General features: G+C 38.1%; 1 protein-coding gene across 1 annotated transcript in view; it reads right to left on the bottom strand.

Annotated features, from left to right (window-relative positions):
- Window positions 1-19,197, bottom strand: part of Stxbp5 (syntaxin binding protein 5) — a 133,540-nt gene that overhangs the window by 24,903 nt on the left and 89,440 nt on the right. Inside the window, 6 exon segments of the mRNA XM_036169293.1 lie at window positions 807-854; window positions 957-975; window positions 977-1,017; window positions 5,617-5,682; window positions 11,048-11,199; window positions 13,916-14,041. Coding sequence (XP_036025186.1) covers window positions 807-854; window positions 957-975; window positions 977-1,017; window positions 5,617-5,682; window positions 11,048-11,199; window positions 13,916-14,041 — 452 coding nt within the window.

Below are 19,197 nucleotides of genomic sequence, written 5' to 3'. Positions count from 1 at the left end.
AAAAACAACAAAAGAATAGTGGTAGAGACATAGGGAAAATTAAAAAAATATCTATTAACTGTATAATGAACGTTTCATGGTTAAGTCAAAGGTGAACTAGACCTTTTTCTATAATGTTATTTAGTCAAGACTTTCAAAGTTTTGGAGCATCCTCAAATTTTTACAACCAAAAAAAAAAAATCTCTAATTTGATTATGTTTCCAAGTATGTTTATACATTTCTTCTTTGGCTTTAAACTGTGAGAATCTTAGACTGAGCCATTCATTACAACATATGCACAAAACAAGAGTGGTATAAGTATTTTTATTTGTGCACGGGGTAGTGTTTGGTGCGGAACTGCCAAATATCCTGATACCATTATTGATTACAGACTGAAAAATGCCATCTTTTAGAAGATAATTTTCTTGATATGGGACCTTAAAAATATGAGAGAGATAGAGTAAAGGCAGAAAAAAAAATACATGTAAAGCTATAAAGGAAAAACTGACTCTCAGTTTAACATGAGAGTGTAAGCATGGTATTGAGAACATAAATTGAACCCTGTTTTATTTTAAAACAAAGCAAAAATAAAAGTTAACAGAATAATTCACACTAAGTCCAGAGAAAGCGCCACAACCGCAATTTAACTGATTTTAAGAATTATTTCCCAAATGCATTTAGAATAGACATAGCCCAAAGATTATCATTTAGTAAAGGAATAACAAATTAACATATACAAGATGCAATGCAATAGATCATTCTCTGGTGTTGGGTTAGCATTGCATAGAGCGTCAATTAGAAACAAAATAAAAACTTCTATTTCCTACCTAGGTCACTGGCTACCTTCTTGGAAAACTTTCTGCTTTTGGTCTTCACTGCAAATAATATTTTAATATAAAATGTCAAAATCTATTCAGAGTAAACTAAAGAAATTAAGTATAAAGAAAAGAAAATATTTTAAAATAAAGATACTATACCCTTTTCTATAAAATTATTCCCTTTTCTGCTCATCATCTGAATTGTGTGGTGATGAAGAACCTACGCACATGAAGACAATGGAGGGAACAAGGGACACTGTCAGTCACAAGCACAGAGACAGCAGAGCAAACAGTCACAAATGAGGGTACGCCAGCACTGCAATCAGTGCTTTATGTACCATCTTTCATAGCAGAGCCTACCATATAGACAGTTATTTCCAATCATTTTTAATGCATAATATCTTGTTGTATTTTATATTATTTATAAGTCAAAGAAGTCAGAAAGGAAATGTAACATTTAGACATCTATTAAGTACATCTCAACATATATCACAGATTAAATGATTCGCCACATTCCCAACTAGAGATTACATCACACTTTAGGTCCTCACAATACTTCATATACTTCTGATACAATATTCACATTTAGCTATGTAATATTTTTAAATTTATACAGAGATGACCTTCCCTCACTGAAACAAATGTCTATTTTACACCCCATTTGTGATCCATGGTATGTAATTCATGTAGATGTCACTAGTTCATATTAGCTAAATGAAGGAAGCTTTTCTGCTAGAAAAAAAAATATATATATAAAAGAACTGAGAGTAAATAAAATGTTTTGCTTTTTATGCTTAAAAGACTCCCGGTAAAAATAATAAACCTTAGTGAATTAGCTAGAAACTCAAAACCTTGAACTTGACTTTCTGAAAAGTCATCTTTCTTTACTATGGCCAGGGAGACATTCTCATCAAGAAAAGCAGAATCCAATCACACCTACAGAGGTTTGCAAACACTACTCTCTGAATAACCCATGTTATTTTGGTTAATAGCATCCATAGATTCTCCCAAATCTTATATAGAACTATCACAAAACCATCACTGATCTTAATAATAGTTCCAGAGCCGAAATGAGATAGCTGTTTTTCATACAAATACAACACATTTAAAGACTATAAAGGCCATAGGAACTTCATATTTTAAAATATTGTCACTTCTGGTACCAAATGGCTGCATAAGTTTATGGTAAATGTATATTAATAATAGCTTTATTTTATATATTTCATATCAGAGTAATAGCTGGCTAGTATTTCCATTATATTAATATTAGAAAAATGTTTGGTGTTTTCTAAACATAAACAGGCAATGTAGTTGAAAATGCTTACTATTGGTTGTTGTAATTTCTATGATCACATATAACAAGTTACAAAGTTTATTTGAATAAATCTACCAGATTACCGTAATTTAACAAACAAATAAAATATCTACAACTTCTTATTTTCTCCAGGCCACATATAAACACCAAAAGCCATCATTTATATCATGCTATGTATGAATCTCCAGTTTAAAATAGTCTAGCATATTCCTAAAATGATTGTAGCATTTTATATGTCTATATAAATATAAACAGATGCATTACAAAAATACTGCATCGTTTCTAAAGTGATGGGTGAAATGGTCACAGTTCCCTGAAATAATGGTCTCTGCAGTCAGCACTCTACTTGCTCCTAAGGTACCCAACATGCAGCAGTGATGTCAGCTTCAGACAGACCACTGGTTTATTTTAAAATAAATAGGAAGGGAAACTCTCTAACATGTTTTGACACATGTTCTGAAAAGAGCTTTTGTAATAATTAGCTGAACAGCGGCTATTTTGGTTACAGGATTTAAAAGATTCTCAGTTTTCTCCATTGTATGCATAAGTTTTGGTCAATGAATGCATCAGTTTTGGCAGAAAGCACATGGGCACTCACACTTTTAAAATACTGATCTTTTCTCAGTACTTATAAAAGACTCATTTTAACTTTCAATTCACTTTTATATATATTTTTCTCTCCTAAAAACACTAACTTTTAAAATATTAAGTATTGTTTTTAATAATTTATTATGTGCCATTTAACAATTTTATTTATTTATACCCTATCTGATTGTAAGTAATTTAGACAAGTATTTTTGTAATTTTCATGCTATTGAAAACAATTTAAAAAAAAGCTGGGTGTGGTCACTTTTAATCCCAGCACATAGGAAGCAGGGCCCAACCTAGTTTGTATAGCGAGTTCCAGGTTAGCCAAGCCTGTTCTCAAAGTAACAAAAGCAAATAAATTAAGAAAAAGAAAACTGTGACTTTTTTGAGTCACCTCAAATTAATTTAATCCATTTTTTATCATTGGCCTTTAATTTGCTAGAAAGAGAACTGAATGATAATAAATCTTTCCTTTACTTCTCAATTAGGAAGTAAAAATGGATAAGGTCAATGCAATTATAAATATGAAGAGTAAGATAATCAGGCCAAGACCACAAAGAATACTAGTAATGGTCATAACAGAAAAACACACCCAAGCTGCAAAAGAACAGTGAGCAGAGGGGCTGGACAAGGGCCTTCCAGCTCCTCCTTCAGGGAGCTCAGCTCTGCACACTGACACCCCCAGCGTGCTTAGCGGCGGTCACTGCCTGGGAAGTTTGGCCTTTTTAATACTTTTCCTTGATGAGTAAGAACAGACTTGATTCCTCAGAATTCTATCATCTGAGCATAAGCAAAGGCTAATCTGGATACACTGCAGGTTTTATACTTGAGGTCAAGAATTCATGTCTTATCACCGGTCTTCTTGAGGTTAACTCTGCATTTCAAACTGATAGAACTCTTAGAAGCAATAAAAACAGGTGACTTCTCATCAGTGTTAAAATCATACTGTGTTTGCATATGAAGGAATGAGCAAAATAAGTTTAAAATGTTGAACCACCTTCGAGTTTCCTGTCCTTTGAGGATCTCCGGCGTGGGATTTAGATTACAAATGTATCTACTTTCTATATTTATATACTTATCTTTACCTATTCTTTTGCATTTATCTAAAATTGTGTGTGACTATTAAGTGCTTCCTCCCCTTGCCATTTGAAAGTTTGGCCTAGTGTGGAAAGAGATGCTAATTTATTTGGGCCGAATGTAACTAAACATATTAGCAATTTAAGGGTGGTATGCTCCATGTTCAAAACACCCACTGTGCTCAGGTCCTTAATACACTGACAACTATATTGACTGGTCTTCCGGGAAGGTGGGAAGAGCAGAAATAAACTGCATGTACTTGGAAGGCACAATGAAAACACACTACAATTCTAACTCCAAAATTAGAAAGATGTCAGCCCTACAAGAGGGAAAGTAACTCCTTCCTGTCATCTATAGCTTTACTGATGGGTAGGGAGCAGTGCAGCTTCTGTGGCTCTATGTTTTAGGAGTTTAATGGGCAAACTGAAATAGGAGGCTTACAGAACAAAATACCTGTGTGTGTGTGTGTGTGTGTGTGTGTGTGTGTGTGTGTGTGTGTGCATGTGCATACACGTGGAGGCCAAAGATCAACCCTGGGTGTCACCCCTCAGGTGCTGTCCCCCTTGTGTTCTGAAGCAGAGGCTCTTGTCCTGGAACTTGCTGCACAGGCACGGTTATGTGGCCAGCAAGCCTCCGGGCTCCACTTGTCTTCCCTTCCTCAGTGCTGAGATCACAAAAACACATCACTGTGCTGGGCTCTTCTGTGTGGGCTCTGAGGGACAAACTCACATCTCAAAGGCAAGCACTTTACCCATGGACCAACTCCCTTGTCCACTCTTCAATTTTGCAAAATGAAATGATCAATTTGTACAAAAATCATAAAAAAAAAAATTGTAAAAAGAAAACACAAGACATTTTATCAGCTCAGGGGTAATAAAGTGGAAACAGAAACATCCATCTTATAACTCTTTCAATATCGTGGAACGGCCAGTGAAAGACAGAAACCCAGACATGGTGTTTCTTATGCCAAGAAATACCTTTCTAGGAGAAAAGCTAAGGAAGATTCCTAGGTAGAAAATAATACATTTAATTAAAATAATGAAGTTAAATTTACTAAAAACTAGCAAAGCTACAATCTCATATATGGACAAGCTCAAAATTTTATTTCTAAGGACACTCAAATGTACTAAAAATAATGTTGCTGTGAAATACTAATATACACATGGGCCATATAAAGACCCTGTAAATAAAAAAGAGCTGCTTTGATAAGTCCATAAATACACTAGAAATGACCTCAATCAAAATGAAAAACAAATGTAAATAGGCCAAAACTTTCCTAAGAGTCCATTTCTTCAGACTACAGGTATCAAGATTTTTAACAACATTTGGGGCTGGAGGTGTCATTTATTGGCAGAGGCTTGCCTAGTATGTGCAAGGTCCTGGGCTTGATCCCAATCATTGAGCAAAAAAGGGGAAAAAAATCTGTCATAGCATTAGAGTGGATATTATTTAATAATTACCAAAAAGCTAAATTTTCAACTAAAAACTCACCTTTTCACCGATTCTACTGCATTCTCCTAAACATTGCAGGGGTATGTAGAAGCACAGATCTGAGGTAACTAAAGCAGTGATTCAACAGTAAGTAGGAAATACATTCAACAGAGTCAACTGTAAGAAAGCTAACTGAGCGATCATACAAGCCTGAACAGACACGAGCTATGGACTTTTAATCAGCATGTGCCTACATTTCTTCTTGTCCTTTACTGAAACAGATGTGACTTTAAGACATCTATGTTTCTCATATGTACTTATAAGTGTTTATAAAGAGATATAGCAATATGCCATCTTAGGTTTTTTTTTTTTTAATCATAATTGTTAATTAAATAAAACCCAGATTACCGGAAGTTGGAGACTTGCAGCGATCTTCTGTGACGACAGTTCCTTCAGTAATATCACACAGGCCCGCTGGAAGACAACAGGAGCAAATGAGACCACGCCCATTCATACAAGCTCGTCTGCTACTCACAGGGTCTATTTCACTACTAACCACAAAAGGACAGATTAACAGATATGGCAATAATGAGGCTCGGGATGGCAACATTCTGGTAACAAAATATCTCCAGGTAATGTGTCTGTAGTCCATTGAACAAGAAAATTTAGAAACAGAATTTCTTAATGAAGGGATTTGCTATTCTTGAAGGTTATCAGACATGACCCAAGATCTATACATCACCAGAGATGACACATGATATGCTCCATTGACTTACCCAAGGGAGAAGAAACATTTAAGCTTGGTAATTTTTATAGCACAAGAGTCCTCAGCTCAAATTTCTAAGTGGTTTTCCTTAAGTATGTCTTGGACACATCACTTAAATATTCTTAAATAATTATGAAAATATTTTGTATCTCTTAAATTTGTAGTATTTTAAATATTACAATTACCTATTCTATATAGTATCCCTCTTAAAAACTGTAATGTCACATTTTAAAACCTCTTAACAAAGACTTCTCTCAAGATAGGTATTAATTACATAAATTACATAAATTACATACTATAAGTTGGCCAAAATTATAATTAAAAAATATTGCAAAGTATTTTATAAGGAGGTAAAGGGAGAGGATTAACTAAAATGAAGAATGTCTGAAAAAGCCATGTGGAAATCTACTACACCATAAACCAATAATAATAATGCTAATGATAATAATAAAGGATGTAAACAGAGCTACCCCATGGAGCTGGGTAATGCTGCTCCCAAAGCCAGACTACTAAACAAAGAAAGATGCCAGCATCATCGGTGGGATGCTTCCCTAGGAGATCTTGGTCTGGAAGGCAGCAGGGGCCAACAAACAGTGCCGGTTACTGCTGCTCCTCTGTGATGTCTGCCATAGCTGAAGGATAAGACCTTTCTGCTGAATACAACACATGCTTTGGCTGCACAGAAACCAAGCTAGAACTGAGCTTCCTCCATGCTGACTAGCAGTCATAGCACTGGAAAGTGCTTTGAAGGCGTCTGGGGAAAGTCACCAAGAATCTCACACAGCTAGCTGTCAACCCTATGGGCTACAGTGCTGACCTGTCAGGCATGATATGAAACACTGGCAAGACTGTTTTGGGGTGACCCTTATCAACCACTTTCTGATTAGACTGAGGCCTACCCACAGGAGAAAATTCATTGCACTGTAAAAGTAATAAAAACCCCATGCCAGGGGAAGTGATGGGACGTGTGTGTGTGTGTGTGTGTGTGTGTGTGTGTGTGTGTGTGTGTGTGTGTCTGTGCATGTTTCTATGTGTGAGTGTGTGTCCGTATGTGAGTGTATATGTCTGTATGTGTGTGTGTGTGTGTGTGTGTGTGTGTGTGTGTGTGTGTGTGTGTGTGCAATCTACTGTTGTTTTGCTAACCTGATACAGTGTCAAACTGCCTTCTAGACAGTTAACATTTATACTCATAGATCATTGTTCTCTGCCTCTTTGGAGAAACTTCTTTTGCAGTGGTTTTTTTTGACTGTTAAGGGAGAGACTCATAATTAGTCATAATGTTGAGCATATGTGACTTGAGTGCTCAGCCCTGAACAGGACATCTGCACCAACTCCCCCAAGGCTTAGGGACACTGCAGAAGAGAGGGCAGAAGGAACATGGAGCTGGAGGTTGGAAGTGAGTGCTGTGAACTCTGTTGTTGAACACGACATTGCTGCTGCAGCCATGAGTCAATGGCGGTGGTAGTTTCTCATACAGATTCCACATAACTGGCCAATCAACATTCCACCACAGGTGTGGAAAGGGAATTCTGAGCCTCAGTACTCTTTCAGAGTTACAGACAGTTAATGGTTGCTGAGGGAGACGGGACCATATTCCTCACTGGTTTAGCAACTGGGAAGCGGAACTTGTTCAAGTATAACCTTCCCTACTCATTTTCATGCAAGGACCCTAACTAAATGCACTAGGATAGAAACCCAAGCAGGCATGCATGTGTACACACACACACACACACACACACACAAGCATGCACGCACGCACACACGCACGCACGCACGCACACCTCTTCTTACAATTTCACTACCTATGATTTCAATCACTCACTATTAACCTGCTCTGAAATATTTATTGGTAAATTCTAGAAATATTCTTAAATTAGGCACCTCACTGGGTAGTGTGCTGAAATCTCACTGCCCAGAGGCATCATCACTCCATCCGTATCTACCTGCCCACTAGTCACAGAGGACCAATTCTGCTTGTTGACTGAATAGTCACCGTGTTGTAGGGCTTATGATCAAGTAGCTCACAAAGTCCAGATGCTGGTGTCCCTACAGAAGCCATAAACTGCTCAGAGTGCCATGCCTGAGGGAGGCACACTGGGAGGAGAATTGCACGGCAGTACGACATTCTGAAGGACAGAGACCTACACACTTACGTTAATATAGAAACATTCATTGTTTATTTTAGTATTGGTTACTGGTGATAATCTTACTGTGTCTCACTCTAATTGAACATTATCACAGGAATGTATATAGACAAGAAAATAATACACAGAGGGTCTGCAATGGGTTTGGGCATCCCCTAGGGTCTAGAATCCCTGTGACAGTTTTACAATGTTCCTTATGAAGCCTCAATCCATATTTCAAGTAATAATTCAACTGTAATGTAATAACAGAGTTAACATTTTAAACTTCATATGATAATATTTTTTCTTATTAAACAAATTCATAAGTGACCCTAGAATCTATCTGTTGGTAGTAAATAAAATTCTCCATTCAAACTGACCTATTAAAAAAGGTTGAAGAGCCTGGTGGTGGTGGCGCGCACCTTTAATCCCAGCACTTGGGAGGCAGAGGCAGGAGGATCTCTGTGAGTTCAAGGCCAGCCTGGGCTACAAAGTAAGTTTCAGGAAAGGCACAAATTTACACAGAGAAACCCTTCTCAAAAACAAAAACAAACAAACAAACAAAGGATGAAGAACAGTGTCATGGTACTTGTGCTACAGATCAAGTGCATACTATGAGATAGATAGATAGATAGATAGATAGATAGATAGATAGATAGATAGATAGATAAAAGGAGGGAGGGGGGAGAGAAGGGGAAGGAGAGAGAGCTAGGTGCCATAGCACACACCCTTGAGCTCACTACCCTGCTCTGAATGATAAGACAGGGTTTCAGCAGGCCAGCCTTGAGCTTGAAGAGATCCTTTTGTTTCCACTTCCCACATCCTAGAATTGTATGCATGCACCCCAACATTTGGCTAAGAATATTCTTTTTATATCAATACAATTAGAGAATTTTAATACCAATTATACAGTTAATTTTATATGAAAAATATTTAAGACTTTTTTTTTGCAATCAGACACACAAAATAAGATTCCTGGAAACATTTATAAAACAATTAACCCTCCTTTCCTTCCTTCCATGAAGCAGTCTCTCTACCAGAGATGTACACTCCCAGTCCCACACTATTATTTATTTTTATTTAAGAAACCTTAAATAATAATAAAGTGAGGCAAAATTACAATGTGAAATATTTTAACCTAATAAAAACTTGAAATAATACTCATATGCTAACCATCTATGTTGTCAATATAAAATGAAGCAAATAATAATATTAATGATATTACAGGACTAGCTATGTAATAAAGTAGGATGCAGTAAAATTTAAGAAAAAAATTTAATTGTAAAATAAAACTTGTCTTATCCTTAGATAAGTTTGGATATTCAATTATTACCAATTTAATGTAAACCTTCTAAAGTATGAAGGGGAATTCTGATTTCAAGACTAGTAAGATTTATACAAGTTTGTAAAGTCCGAATTTTTCTGTCATGAAAATGTTTTAATATTTTTTTCATACATATTTCTTTCTTTGCTTCTTAGGGAAGTTGGGTTGGGACATCTTGTTTAAATAGCTGTTATGAGATAAATCTAAATGATGACTTTAGTCTTTTAGACATAAGGTATTTTAGTTAGAAAGTAAAATGAAAACGGAAACAATGATCTTACAGAGAACCAAACTGTCAAGACATAAATGACTTACTTAGAAAGGAAGAGCGGAGTGTTTTCACTGATTCACAATACAAGCTAGAAAGGCCGGACATGCAAGAAGTGACACCCAGCAAACCTCAGGGAAGCAATGGTGGGGAGGGGAAAAGAAAGGAGACAGGTGCTAGAACGCCATGGCTGAAACAGAACTTCTGCTGAAGATAATACATGACAATGCGATCACACTCACAGACAAACAACGCAAAACAAACTCTGAAAAGCAAATTCCAACCATTAAGCAAAATGATAGACAGGCCTAATAGTATCTATTTTCTGTGTAGTTTTCTTATGTGTTACAATCTTGGTAGCTATCATTAGCCAATAATGTACTGAGAGCAACTTGAATCTGAGAGAATTTTAAAATGTTAAGTGTGTATATAGGGGATATGTGTGCATGCATGTATGTGTGTAGGTTTGAGTATATATTTGTGGTGCTAGAGAACACGGCTCTGCCCACCCTGAATCAAGGAGAACTTTAATTCTGTGGGACTGAGGAGAATGCTTACACCAGCTCCCTAAACAGTGGTCCAGTGCTCACCAGAAATCTGCAGATGGGTGAAACAAGCTCTGAATAGGGTCCTCCCAATCTTTGGTTTACCAGGAGCGCCCACAGGGAAACCGAGCCCACTTCACTTATTGCCAGAGGTCTCATTAATATACCCCATATATCATACATATAAAGTTATTTGCTGTATATTATGAAGCAAAAATACAGGCAAGAGGTATAGGATCCCTAGCCAGAAATATGTGTGTCCTATGTATATTCTAAGAGACAGTAGCATGGAAACAGTTACTACTAATACTAGGTACTTAGCAAACATCAAAACATGCTACAATTTTTTTTTTTAAATGAACCTGAGCTTGTGCTTAATCAAGGCTTCCTGTGATGTTTATTATCAGGGATGTAAACCACCTCCATGTGTACTTTCACGTGGGAATGACTACTTTCATCAAATGGTTCAAACTCAATTATTGGCTTAGAGGGACCAAACAGTACAACTTTGAAATCTATTTCTATTCTATAATAACCTGGGCATATATTCCTGGTGTTATGCCTTAGCTGAAGTGTGATACTGGTTCTCGTGTGACATTAAATACAGTCCTAGATCATTAAGAACAAAAGAAAACGTAAAGGCAACACAAAACCAAAACAAGACTCAGATTTCTAGCTAGTCTTTGGTTGTTTACATTTACCGTTTAAATCAGACAAGCTGTTTGCCTAAGTGAAGCATGTACAGACACATGGGACACATGCATGTGAGCATTTGCAGCCTTTAAAGCTCAGGGAGTTTTTATTTCTTTTTACCTCCTGAAGGTTGTCGCGATTTCCGAGGCGACCGGGGTTCTCTCCGGTAAGGATCATTTGAGCCATACAGTTCAATGGTGCCGAGGTTGAGCAGTATTGCCTTCTGGAGGTAGTCAACCATTGCGATGCCATTACAGTTGCCAAAAACCACCCTGGCCAGGGAAGCATAAGTATCTCAGTGCAAAGAAGTTATTAAAAGAAATGTAAACTATAAAGCTGAAGAAAATAGGATGGTGGGTCTTTCAGAAAACTCTTTTCCTATTTATTTTATTTACTATTAGTGTGTGAAGAGTGTGTGTGTGTGTGTGTGTGTGTGTGTGTGTGTGTGTGCGCGTGCGCGCGCATGCACATGCGTGTGTGTGCTTATATGTGGAGTTAGAAGATCTGGGGATTCACTTCAGTTGCCTGAAACTAAAAACAAGTTTAGTCATGGGTATACAGAGTACATAGCCCTTCTCAAGGAACTATTCATATCTCTGTAGATATTATCTATATCATTAAATCAAGCATTAGCACTATTTACAAGAATATTTAACACAGAAGCTGAAGCTTGATCAGAAATACTCCCCCTCTCCCACACACATACAAATACTAGATGATGTTACATCTATTTTTCTGATCCTAGGAAAATGGAATTATAGGTTGGAGTACATTCTGGTAATTCCTCTGTCAAGAATAAAGAGGAAGTATAAGTCTTGGGAATCTTGGGAGACTCCCTTTGAGGTGTTCAAAATCCTTTCTTCATTAGTGTTTAGGAACCACAGCCTAATCTCTAGTGTATAAAGGATTCTTACTCTAAGAACTCTTAAGGCATATTGGCAGTTGATATTGAGTTAGCAGGAACAAAAGGACAGGTGTCTCCCTACAGTTGCTACTGAAAACAAGACATGGCTGTGTATAAATACGTCCGTAATAGAAAGTACAGCATTGTGCATAAATGTTTCTCTAATAGACAGTACAGATACTGTGTATAAATACCTCTATAATAGAAAGTACAGGGACTGTGCATAAACACTTCTATAATAGACAGCACAGGGGATTGCATAAATACTTCTGTAAGAGACAGTATAGGGGCTGTGCAAAAACACTTCTGTAGTAGACAGTACAGGGGCTGTGCAAAAACACTTCTGTAAGAGACAGTATAGGGACTGTGCATAAACACTTCTGTAATAGACAGTACAGGGGCTGTGCATAAACACTTCTGTGATAGACAGTACAGGGGCTGTGCATAAACACTTCTGTAATAGACAGCACAGGGGATGTGCATAAACACTTCTGTGATAGACAGCACAGGGGCTGTGCATAAACACTTCTGTAATAGACAGTACAGGGGCTGTGCAAAAACACTTGTAATAAATAGTACAGGGGCTGTGCATAAGCACTTCGGTGATAGACAGTACAGGGGATATGCATAAACACTTCTGTGATAGACAGTACAGGGACTGTGCATAAACACTTCTGTAATAGTCAGTACAGGGGCTGTGCATAAACACTTCTGTGCTGTGGATATCGCTCTGTGTAAATAAAGTTCTGATTGGCCAGTGGCCAGGCAGGAAGTATAGGTGGGACAAGAGAAAAGAGAATTATGGGAAGTAGAAGGCTGGGGAGAGACACCACCAGCCGCCGCCATGAGAAGCAACATGTAAAGACACTGGTAAGCCACAAGCCATGTGGCAAAGTATAGATAAGCAGAAATGGGTTAATTTAAGATAGAAAAAGTAGATAACAAGAAGCCTGCCACAGCCATACAGTTTGTAAACAATGTAAGTTTCTGTGTGCTTTCTTGTTTGGGTCTGAGCAACTGTGGGACTGGTGGGTAAGAGAGATTTGTCCTGACTGGGCCAGGCAGAAAAACTCCAACTACAAATGGCGCCCAACGTGGGGCCCGAACCCACGACCCTGAGATTAAGAGTCTCATGTTCTACCGACTGAGCTAGCCGGGCATTCCACCACACCACTGTTGATGTCGTCAATGATGTCATGAGGATGGCGCCCGTCCACATTGCAGCCCACAGACTGTGCAGTACCCAGGATCTCTTTAATAGTCCCAGAAAGTTCTCTGGCTAAAGACCGGTGTCGCATCTGTCGGGCAATGTTGACAATCTCATCGAAAGTGATTGTGATAAACAGTACAGGGACTGTGCATAAACACTTCTGTAATAGTCAGTACAGGGGCTGTGCATAAACACTTCTGTGATAAACAGTACAGGGGCTGTGCATAAACACTTCTGTAATAGTCAGTACAGGGGATATGCATAAACACTTCTGTGATAAACAGTACAGGGACTGTGCATAAACACTTCTGTAATAGACAATACATAAGCAGTTTCTTACTGTGATGTTGAGGTTCTAAAAATAAAACTTTAACAAATTCTTTATATATGCCAAAGGCATATAGAGCACTGTATAGAAGAATAGTTTATGAAAACTGCTGCTATACTCTTAGAAATTTTTACAAGTTGACTTTGGAAGCACGAAAAAAAATGACACAGTTACAGTTCAGAGATTCAGAATCTGTTTATAAAATCTTATGTTAGAGTTTCTAAAGAGAAATATAAGAATATTTATTTTCTGGAGGAATACACAGAGAGTATATACTGACTTTATCTTCAGTGAGCACTGGCCACCATTTTATATCAGTAATCACAGTACATACCTCCAAGAATTATTCAAAACAAAACCATGTCCCAGATAAAGCAAAAAAATACTGAAATTATTTTTATTCAGCAACATTTTAGGTGATGCTGCAATAAAGCCCAAGTTATTTATACTTTTATATTTAAATGTAAAATTATATAGGATATACTACAAAGAGACTGAGAAAAAAGACAACAAACAAAACCACACAGAAAGAACCCTCATACTTACAGTCCATAGGAAGAGTTGAGTGCCAGGCTGGTGATCTGTTGTGGAGGTTCTCCACCCACCCACACCAACTGAATAACTAGCTCTGTTTGATAACCTGGAGACTGTTTAAGTGGTGAGCTTCTGACTCTGAAAAAAGAAAAGGGAAGACACGTTAGCTTTTTAACACATTTCCAATTAGCTGATTGCCCTTTGCACATGAAATCACACATAGTTATTTGAGAATAATTTCACACAAGAAACCACACTAGTTTCCTTAAAATGTAAACGTTAGAACGTTGTACTGTGGAAGTATTTAGCCTAGCTGTAGAGACGAGCACATGCCAGAGTGCCGATGGTAGGGAAATACTGACAAATTGTGGGTATAAAGTGGAGACAGGTACGAGGGAGGGGTAAGGGAGAACGGGTGAGGAAGAAAAGAGGGAAGGAAGAACAAGAACAGGGAAGGGGGCGGGGCTAGAGAATGAGCAAAAGCAGCAACAAGAAGCCAGAGAGAAAAAAAACCAAATGAATGAAAAAATAAAGCTTAAAACAACAACAACAAAAACCCACTACAGAAGTCAAGAATAAGTACAAACAACTGGTTTTTAGTGGGTAAGTTTTTACCACATAAAATGAAACAAAGCACTTCTCTGCATTGAGGTTCATTTGTGGATACATGCCAGACTCAGTAGACTAGGTGAACCAATTAGGAAGTTGTTTTGATTGTTCTGACATGAAATAATATTTTAAAAATAGATTCAGAATATATTATGAGGTAAGACTTGACATGGGTTATAAGTTTTGGGAAGGTATAAATCAAAATCATCTTATCCTTATTTACTAATTTTACTGTGTGTGCATGATGCACATACATGCACACAAAGAGGGCAGTTTGCAGGAGTCAGTTCTTCCCCTCATTCAGACAGGTGCTAGGCACTGAACTCAAGTCATCACTCAGGAAGGTAAGCCCCTTTACCTGTTGGGCCATCTCACCAGCTGAGGAAGGCAGAAATCTTGGACTGATGTTAATGTTCTATAACAAAGGAGTATTCAAGATTCACTGGATAAGTGAATAAACCAGAGGTTGAAAAGAGTCATAGGAAGAGAGGAGAAGTTACAGCGACTCTAAGGCCAAAATCACTAAATGAATCCATTAGACACGTCGGTAACGAAGAGCTAGTTTCAGCAGAATATCTGGTGCTTTTGAGGGGATGGGAGGGATCTATATATTTAGAACCACTTGGCAGACAGGTGTTAAATATGCAAACTTCACAAATAATGGATAAGTTTGTGCTAAACTTGTATTAGAAAAACTTATATTAGAAAGGTGGGGGAGTAAGGAGTTTATAGAAATAATAGACTTGCTGGGGAATACTTGGATGTAACACCTGCCATGCAAGTATCAGCAAACTTTATGTGAAATAAATATATTTAAACAATAAGAGCAGTTTTTGTTTTGTTTTGTTTTTTATTTTTTCAAGACAGGGTTCCTCTGTACAGCTTTGGTGCCTTTCCTGGATCTTGCTCTGTAGACCAGGCTGGCTTCAAACTCACAGAGATCTGCCTGGCTCTGCCTCCCGAGTGCTGGGATTAAAGGCGTGCACCACCACTGCCCGGCAATAAGAGCAATTTACGTGCATGGGTAACTACATTTTAAGCTGAGGGTGACTTAGGTTGCACAAACTCTTACAAAGTCTGGTCTTCCAACGATTCTTTGGCCTCTGCCTTGGAATGGTGGAGTATAGGGACAGAAAGAAGACTACTCACTGTTGAACAGCCTACAACTACACTAAGAGACAAGAGCACCTTGGAATAACTGTTGGTACTTGTATAGTGACAAGGACTAAGACACTTGTTAGCAATGTGCTGACTAAGAGGTGAGAGTTGGTTGTCAAGATTACTGGGAGAATGAGTCACTGTGCACATGTGAAGAGGAACTGAACTGGAATCACCTCTACTTATACAACATTTGTAGGCCCTCAGAGCTGTACTCTACTGAGAGTTTTTGATACTACTGACCAACAATCCCTTCTACTTGTTGATCTCAAGGAATTAAAGTGACAATTGAGGCATCTGACCTCTTGCCCAGAGGCAGCCTTGACAGGGACAGGCTGAGAGTCCAAAGGTGGCTGGCTATTCTTGTCTGAATCAGGCAAGAGGGCAAGCCTTGAGGAAGCACTCCTTGTGCCTGGCATGCAGAATGTGCATACTGGATTAGGTTCCAAAGTACAGGAGCAGGTCTTACAATAATAATTTTATAGGTACATGAAGGCTACACGTAAGACTTGTGATGATACACAGAACTCCTTGCATGGGACTGAAGAGGTAATCAGCAGTTAGGAGCACTTGATGCTCTTGCAAAGGACCACTGTTCAGTCCATAGGACCTATGCCAGGCAGCTGGCATTGTCTATAATTCCAGCTCCAGGTGATCGAATGCCATTTTCTAGATTTCACAGGCATCCATACTCATGTGCACACAGAAACACACAGACATCAACCTACACAATAAATCAAACACAACATAAATCTTTTCAAAACTTCACTTTGCTGAGAAGTGAGGAAAGTAATTAAGAAGATAACAAACCCAAAACTCCTCTAAATACTAATCTGATACAAAATCTCTAATTTTTTTTTTTTTTTTAAAGTCCCAGAAACCTGGGGTAGCTCGGGGAATATTTAGGTAGTAGAATTTTTGCCTTTGTGGAAAATTCAGGTCCATCCCCAGGATAAAAAACAAATGAATAATCAGAAGCCTGGTCAATAAATAACAGAATGGGACGAATCAAGAAGCTGGCTCAGCAAGTCCCGGCACTTGTGGTCCAGCCCAGACACCTGACCTTGGTGCCCGTGACCCACATGTGGGAGGAGAGGATTACTCCTGCGATCATACTGACCTTTGTGCTTGCTGTGGCACATTCATGCGCCAACATATGCATGGTTGTGTGCATGCGCACCCCCCCCACAAGTACATGTAATAAAAGAAGAAATGACAGAAGTTAGATTTTAAAAATAGAAAGTGGGAAGGACTGATAAATTTTTCTCTACAACTGTTAAAGTTATACTTTTAATATTTTAGATATACTCAACATCTTTACTTGTTAAAGATAAGCTGTAAAACCTTTATTAAAGGTTCCACAATTTGTGCAAATACATTTTAAAATGTTAAAATGATATTTGGAAGTGTCACAATATTAAAACAACTGTTTAGACAAGTACTTTGCAAAGGGACACTTACAATATCTAAATAAAAAATTGGATTGGTAAAAGGGACAAATAAAACAGCTTTAAAAATATTTCTTTAAAAAATACTCTATTATGTACCAGGACCTTTTGTGGGAAGCAGATGAACTCCTGAGTGAATGTATATTGATGACATGAGCCGTGCCATGTTAACAACCACGATGCCTCAGACCATGAGAAGGATAAGGCCCTTCCCTGGTCACTTGAGGGAAGCATCAACCATAGCTTCCTCCTTTTGGTGGACTGCAGCCTGAGCCAGCTCCCCACAGAGTCCCCTATGGATATTAGCAGAACTGCATTCTCGTGGAGCTGTATGTAAAGCAGAGTGTTCCAGCTGTGGGTGGAATACAGATCCCAACTTTTCTGTATGTGAGTCTGTTGTTGCTTCATTCCCTGTCACCCCCAGCAGCTCAATTCCAAAGCTGTGCAGGTCACGGCAGCCTTGTGCATGAGAAGCAAGATCTCATGATTAATTGTATGTCAACCAATTTTTGTTTTATTTCATCCTTTTAGAAATTTGTCCTTGGGACTGTAGACCAAAACAATATAAAGTTAATCAATTCTTCATTAACCTGAAGATTACTAAAAGGGGCAAGATAGGGGTTAACTAAAACTCCTTGTAACTCAAATAAATGTCAGGAATAAATATAGTCAGTTTAGTCAAATGTCCCTAAGATGTGTACTACTTTACTGCTGATAGACTATTCTACTAAAAGATCAGTTTGCTTTCTTTAAAATATCCCCAATAAGGAGTATGACACTCACCGAAACTTAGTTTGTTGACACAGTACTAGGATACTTAAAAAGTATCCAATGTTAATTGTCAAATACGGCCAAGTGAATGAGGCAGGAGGGTCATGAGTTCAAGGTCAGCCTGGTCTACAGAAACGAAGCTGCAAGAAAGAAAGGAACTGCATATTCTGCATCTTCACTTTTACATTCTCCCATATATGCTTGGGTATTCTACTGACAGCCGGAGACCAGATCTAAATGACCTGAATTTTGTCAGTAGAGTCATTACTGATGATATACTTTATCATAGTTAATCTACACTTCTTTTTAAAACAATTAGGATTTAAATCTCTACTGCAATGTAAACTTGTGTTTTAATATGCAAATATGTCCTACATTAAGACAGTAAGAATTTCTATTCACTTAGTGAATAAAAACAAAAACACCAGACATACAAAACTTAGATACAACCCCCACACTAACACACAACCCCTGATGTCCCCACACCTACACCCTGACTCAATTAAGTCAGCAGAGATATTTCTTCACAGAGCTGCTGTTGCTCAGGTGGAAATCTTGATGCTCTCAACACCCACTTCTACTTCTACCCTGGGCAAGGTGGAGTATCTTATAAATCAAGTAAGAAGGGGAAAATGAGGCATGCTTCCTTCCCTCCCACTCTCTACACTGGATCAAGTGAGCCCAGGGCCTCTTGCACTGGTCCTGCTGTACGATCAGGTGAGCCTTTAGACACCTTAGTATCAGGAGACCCACCAGGCTCTCGTGCTAGCTGAAATGACTGGCTTCATCAGAAATTAGGGTATCTTTCTCTCTCTTCTGCTCCTTTCCTTCCCTCCATGATGTACACATACCTCTCTTCTCTTTCTCTCTGTCTCTTTTCCCTATCTTTCTCTTCATCTCTCTATTATAATACACTCTGCACATGGAAAAAAATAAATTGTGGGTATTTTCATAAATCATTTTATTTATTAATGTGCTGAAGAATATTGATGGGAAAAGCACAGTAAAACTATTGAATGGCCTCACAGACACCAAGGTTCTGTGAAGTCCGATTCTGTTCTGGGTTGTCGGATTCTGGATGAATGTCTTATGCATGTTTTCAAAATGAAAACAGCTTGAACTTCCCCAGTCATATGATAAAGTGATAGAGCAGACTACTTCTTAATGCCAAATGTTGTTCACAAAAGGGATTGTCAAATAAAATGTTTACAGTCTCAAAGTAAGATGAATTAACAGTTCTATTTTATAGGCCAATGTCTTAGTGGTCACTCCAGAAAACAAAGTCTTCCAAGTGACTCAGAACATTGA

Source organism: Onychomys torridus, chromosome 19 (genome assembly GCF_903995425.1).
Source record: "Onychomys torridus chromosome 19, mOncTor1.1, whole genome shotgun sequence".
Classification (NCBI taxonomy): domain Eukaryota; kingdom Metazoa; phylum Chordata; class Mammalia; order Rodentia; family Cricetidae; genus Onychomys; species Onychomys torridus.
This window is presented reverse-complemented; position numbering and strand designations above follow the sequence as displayed.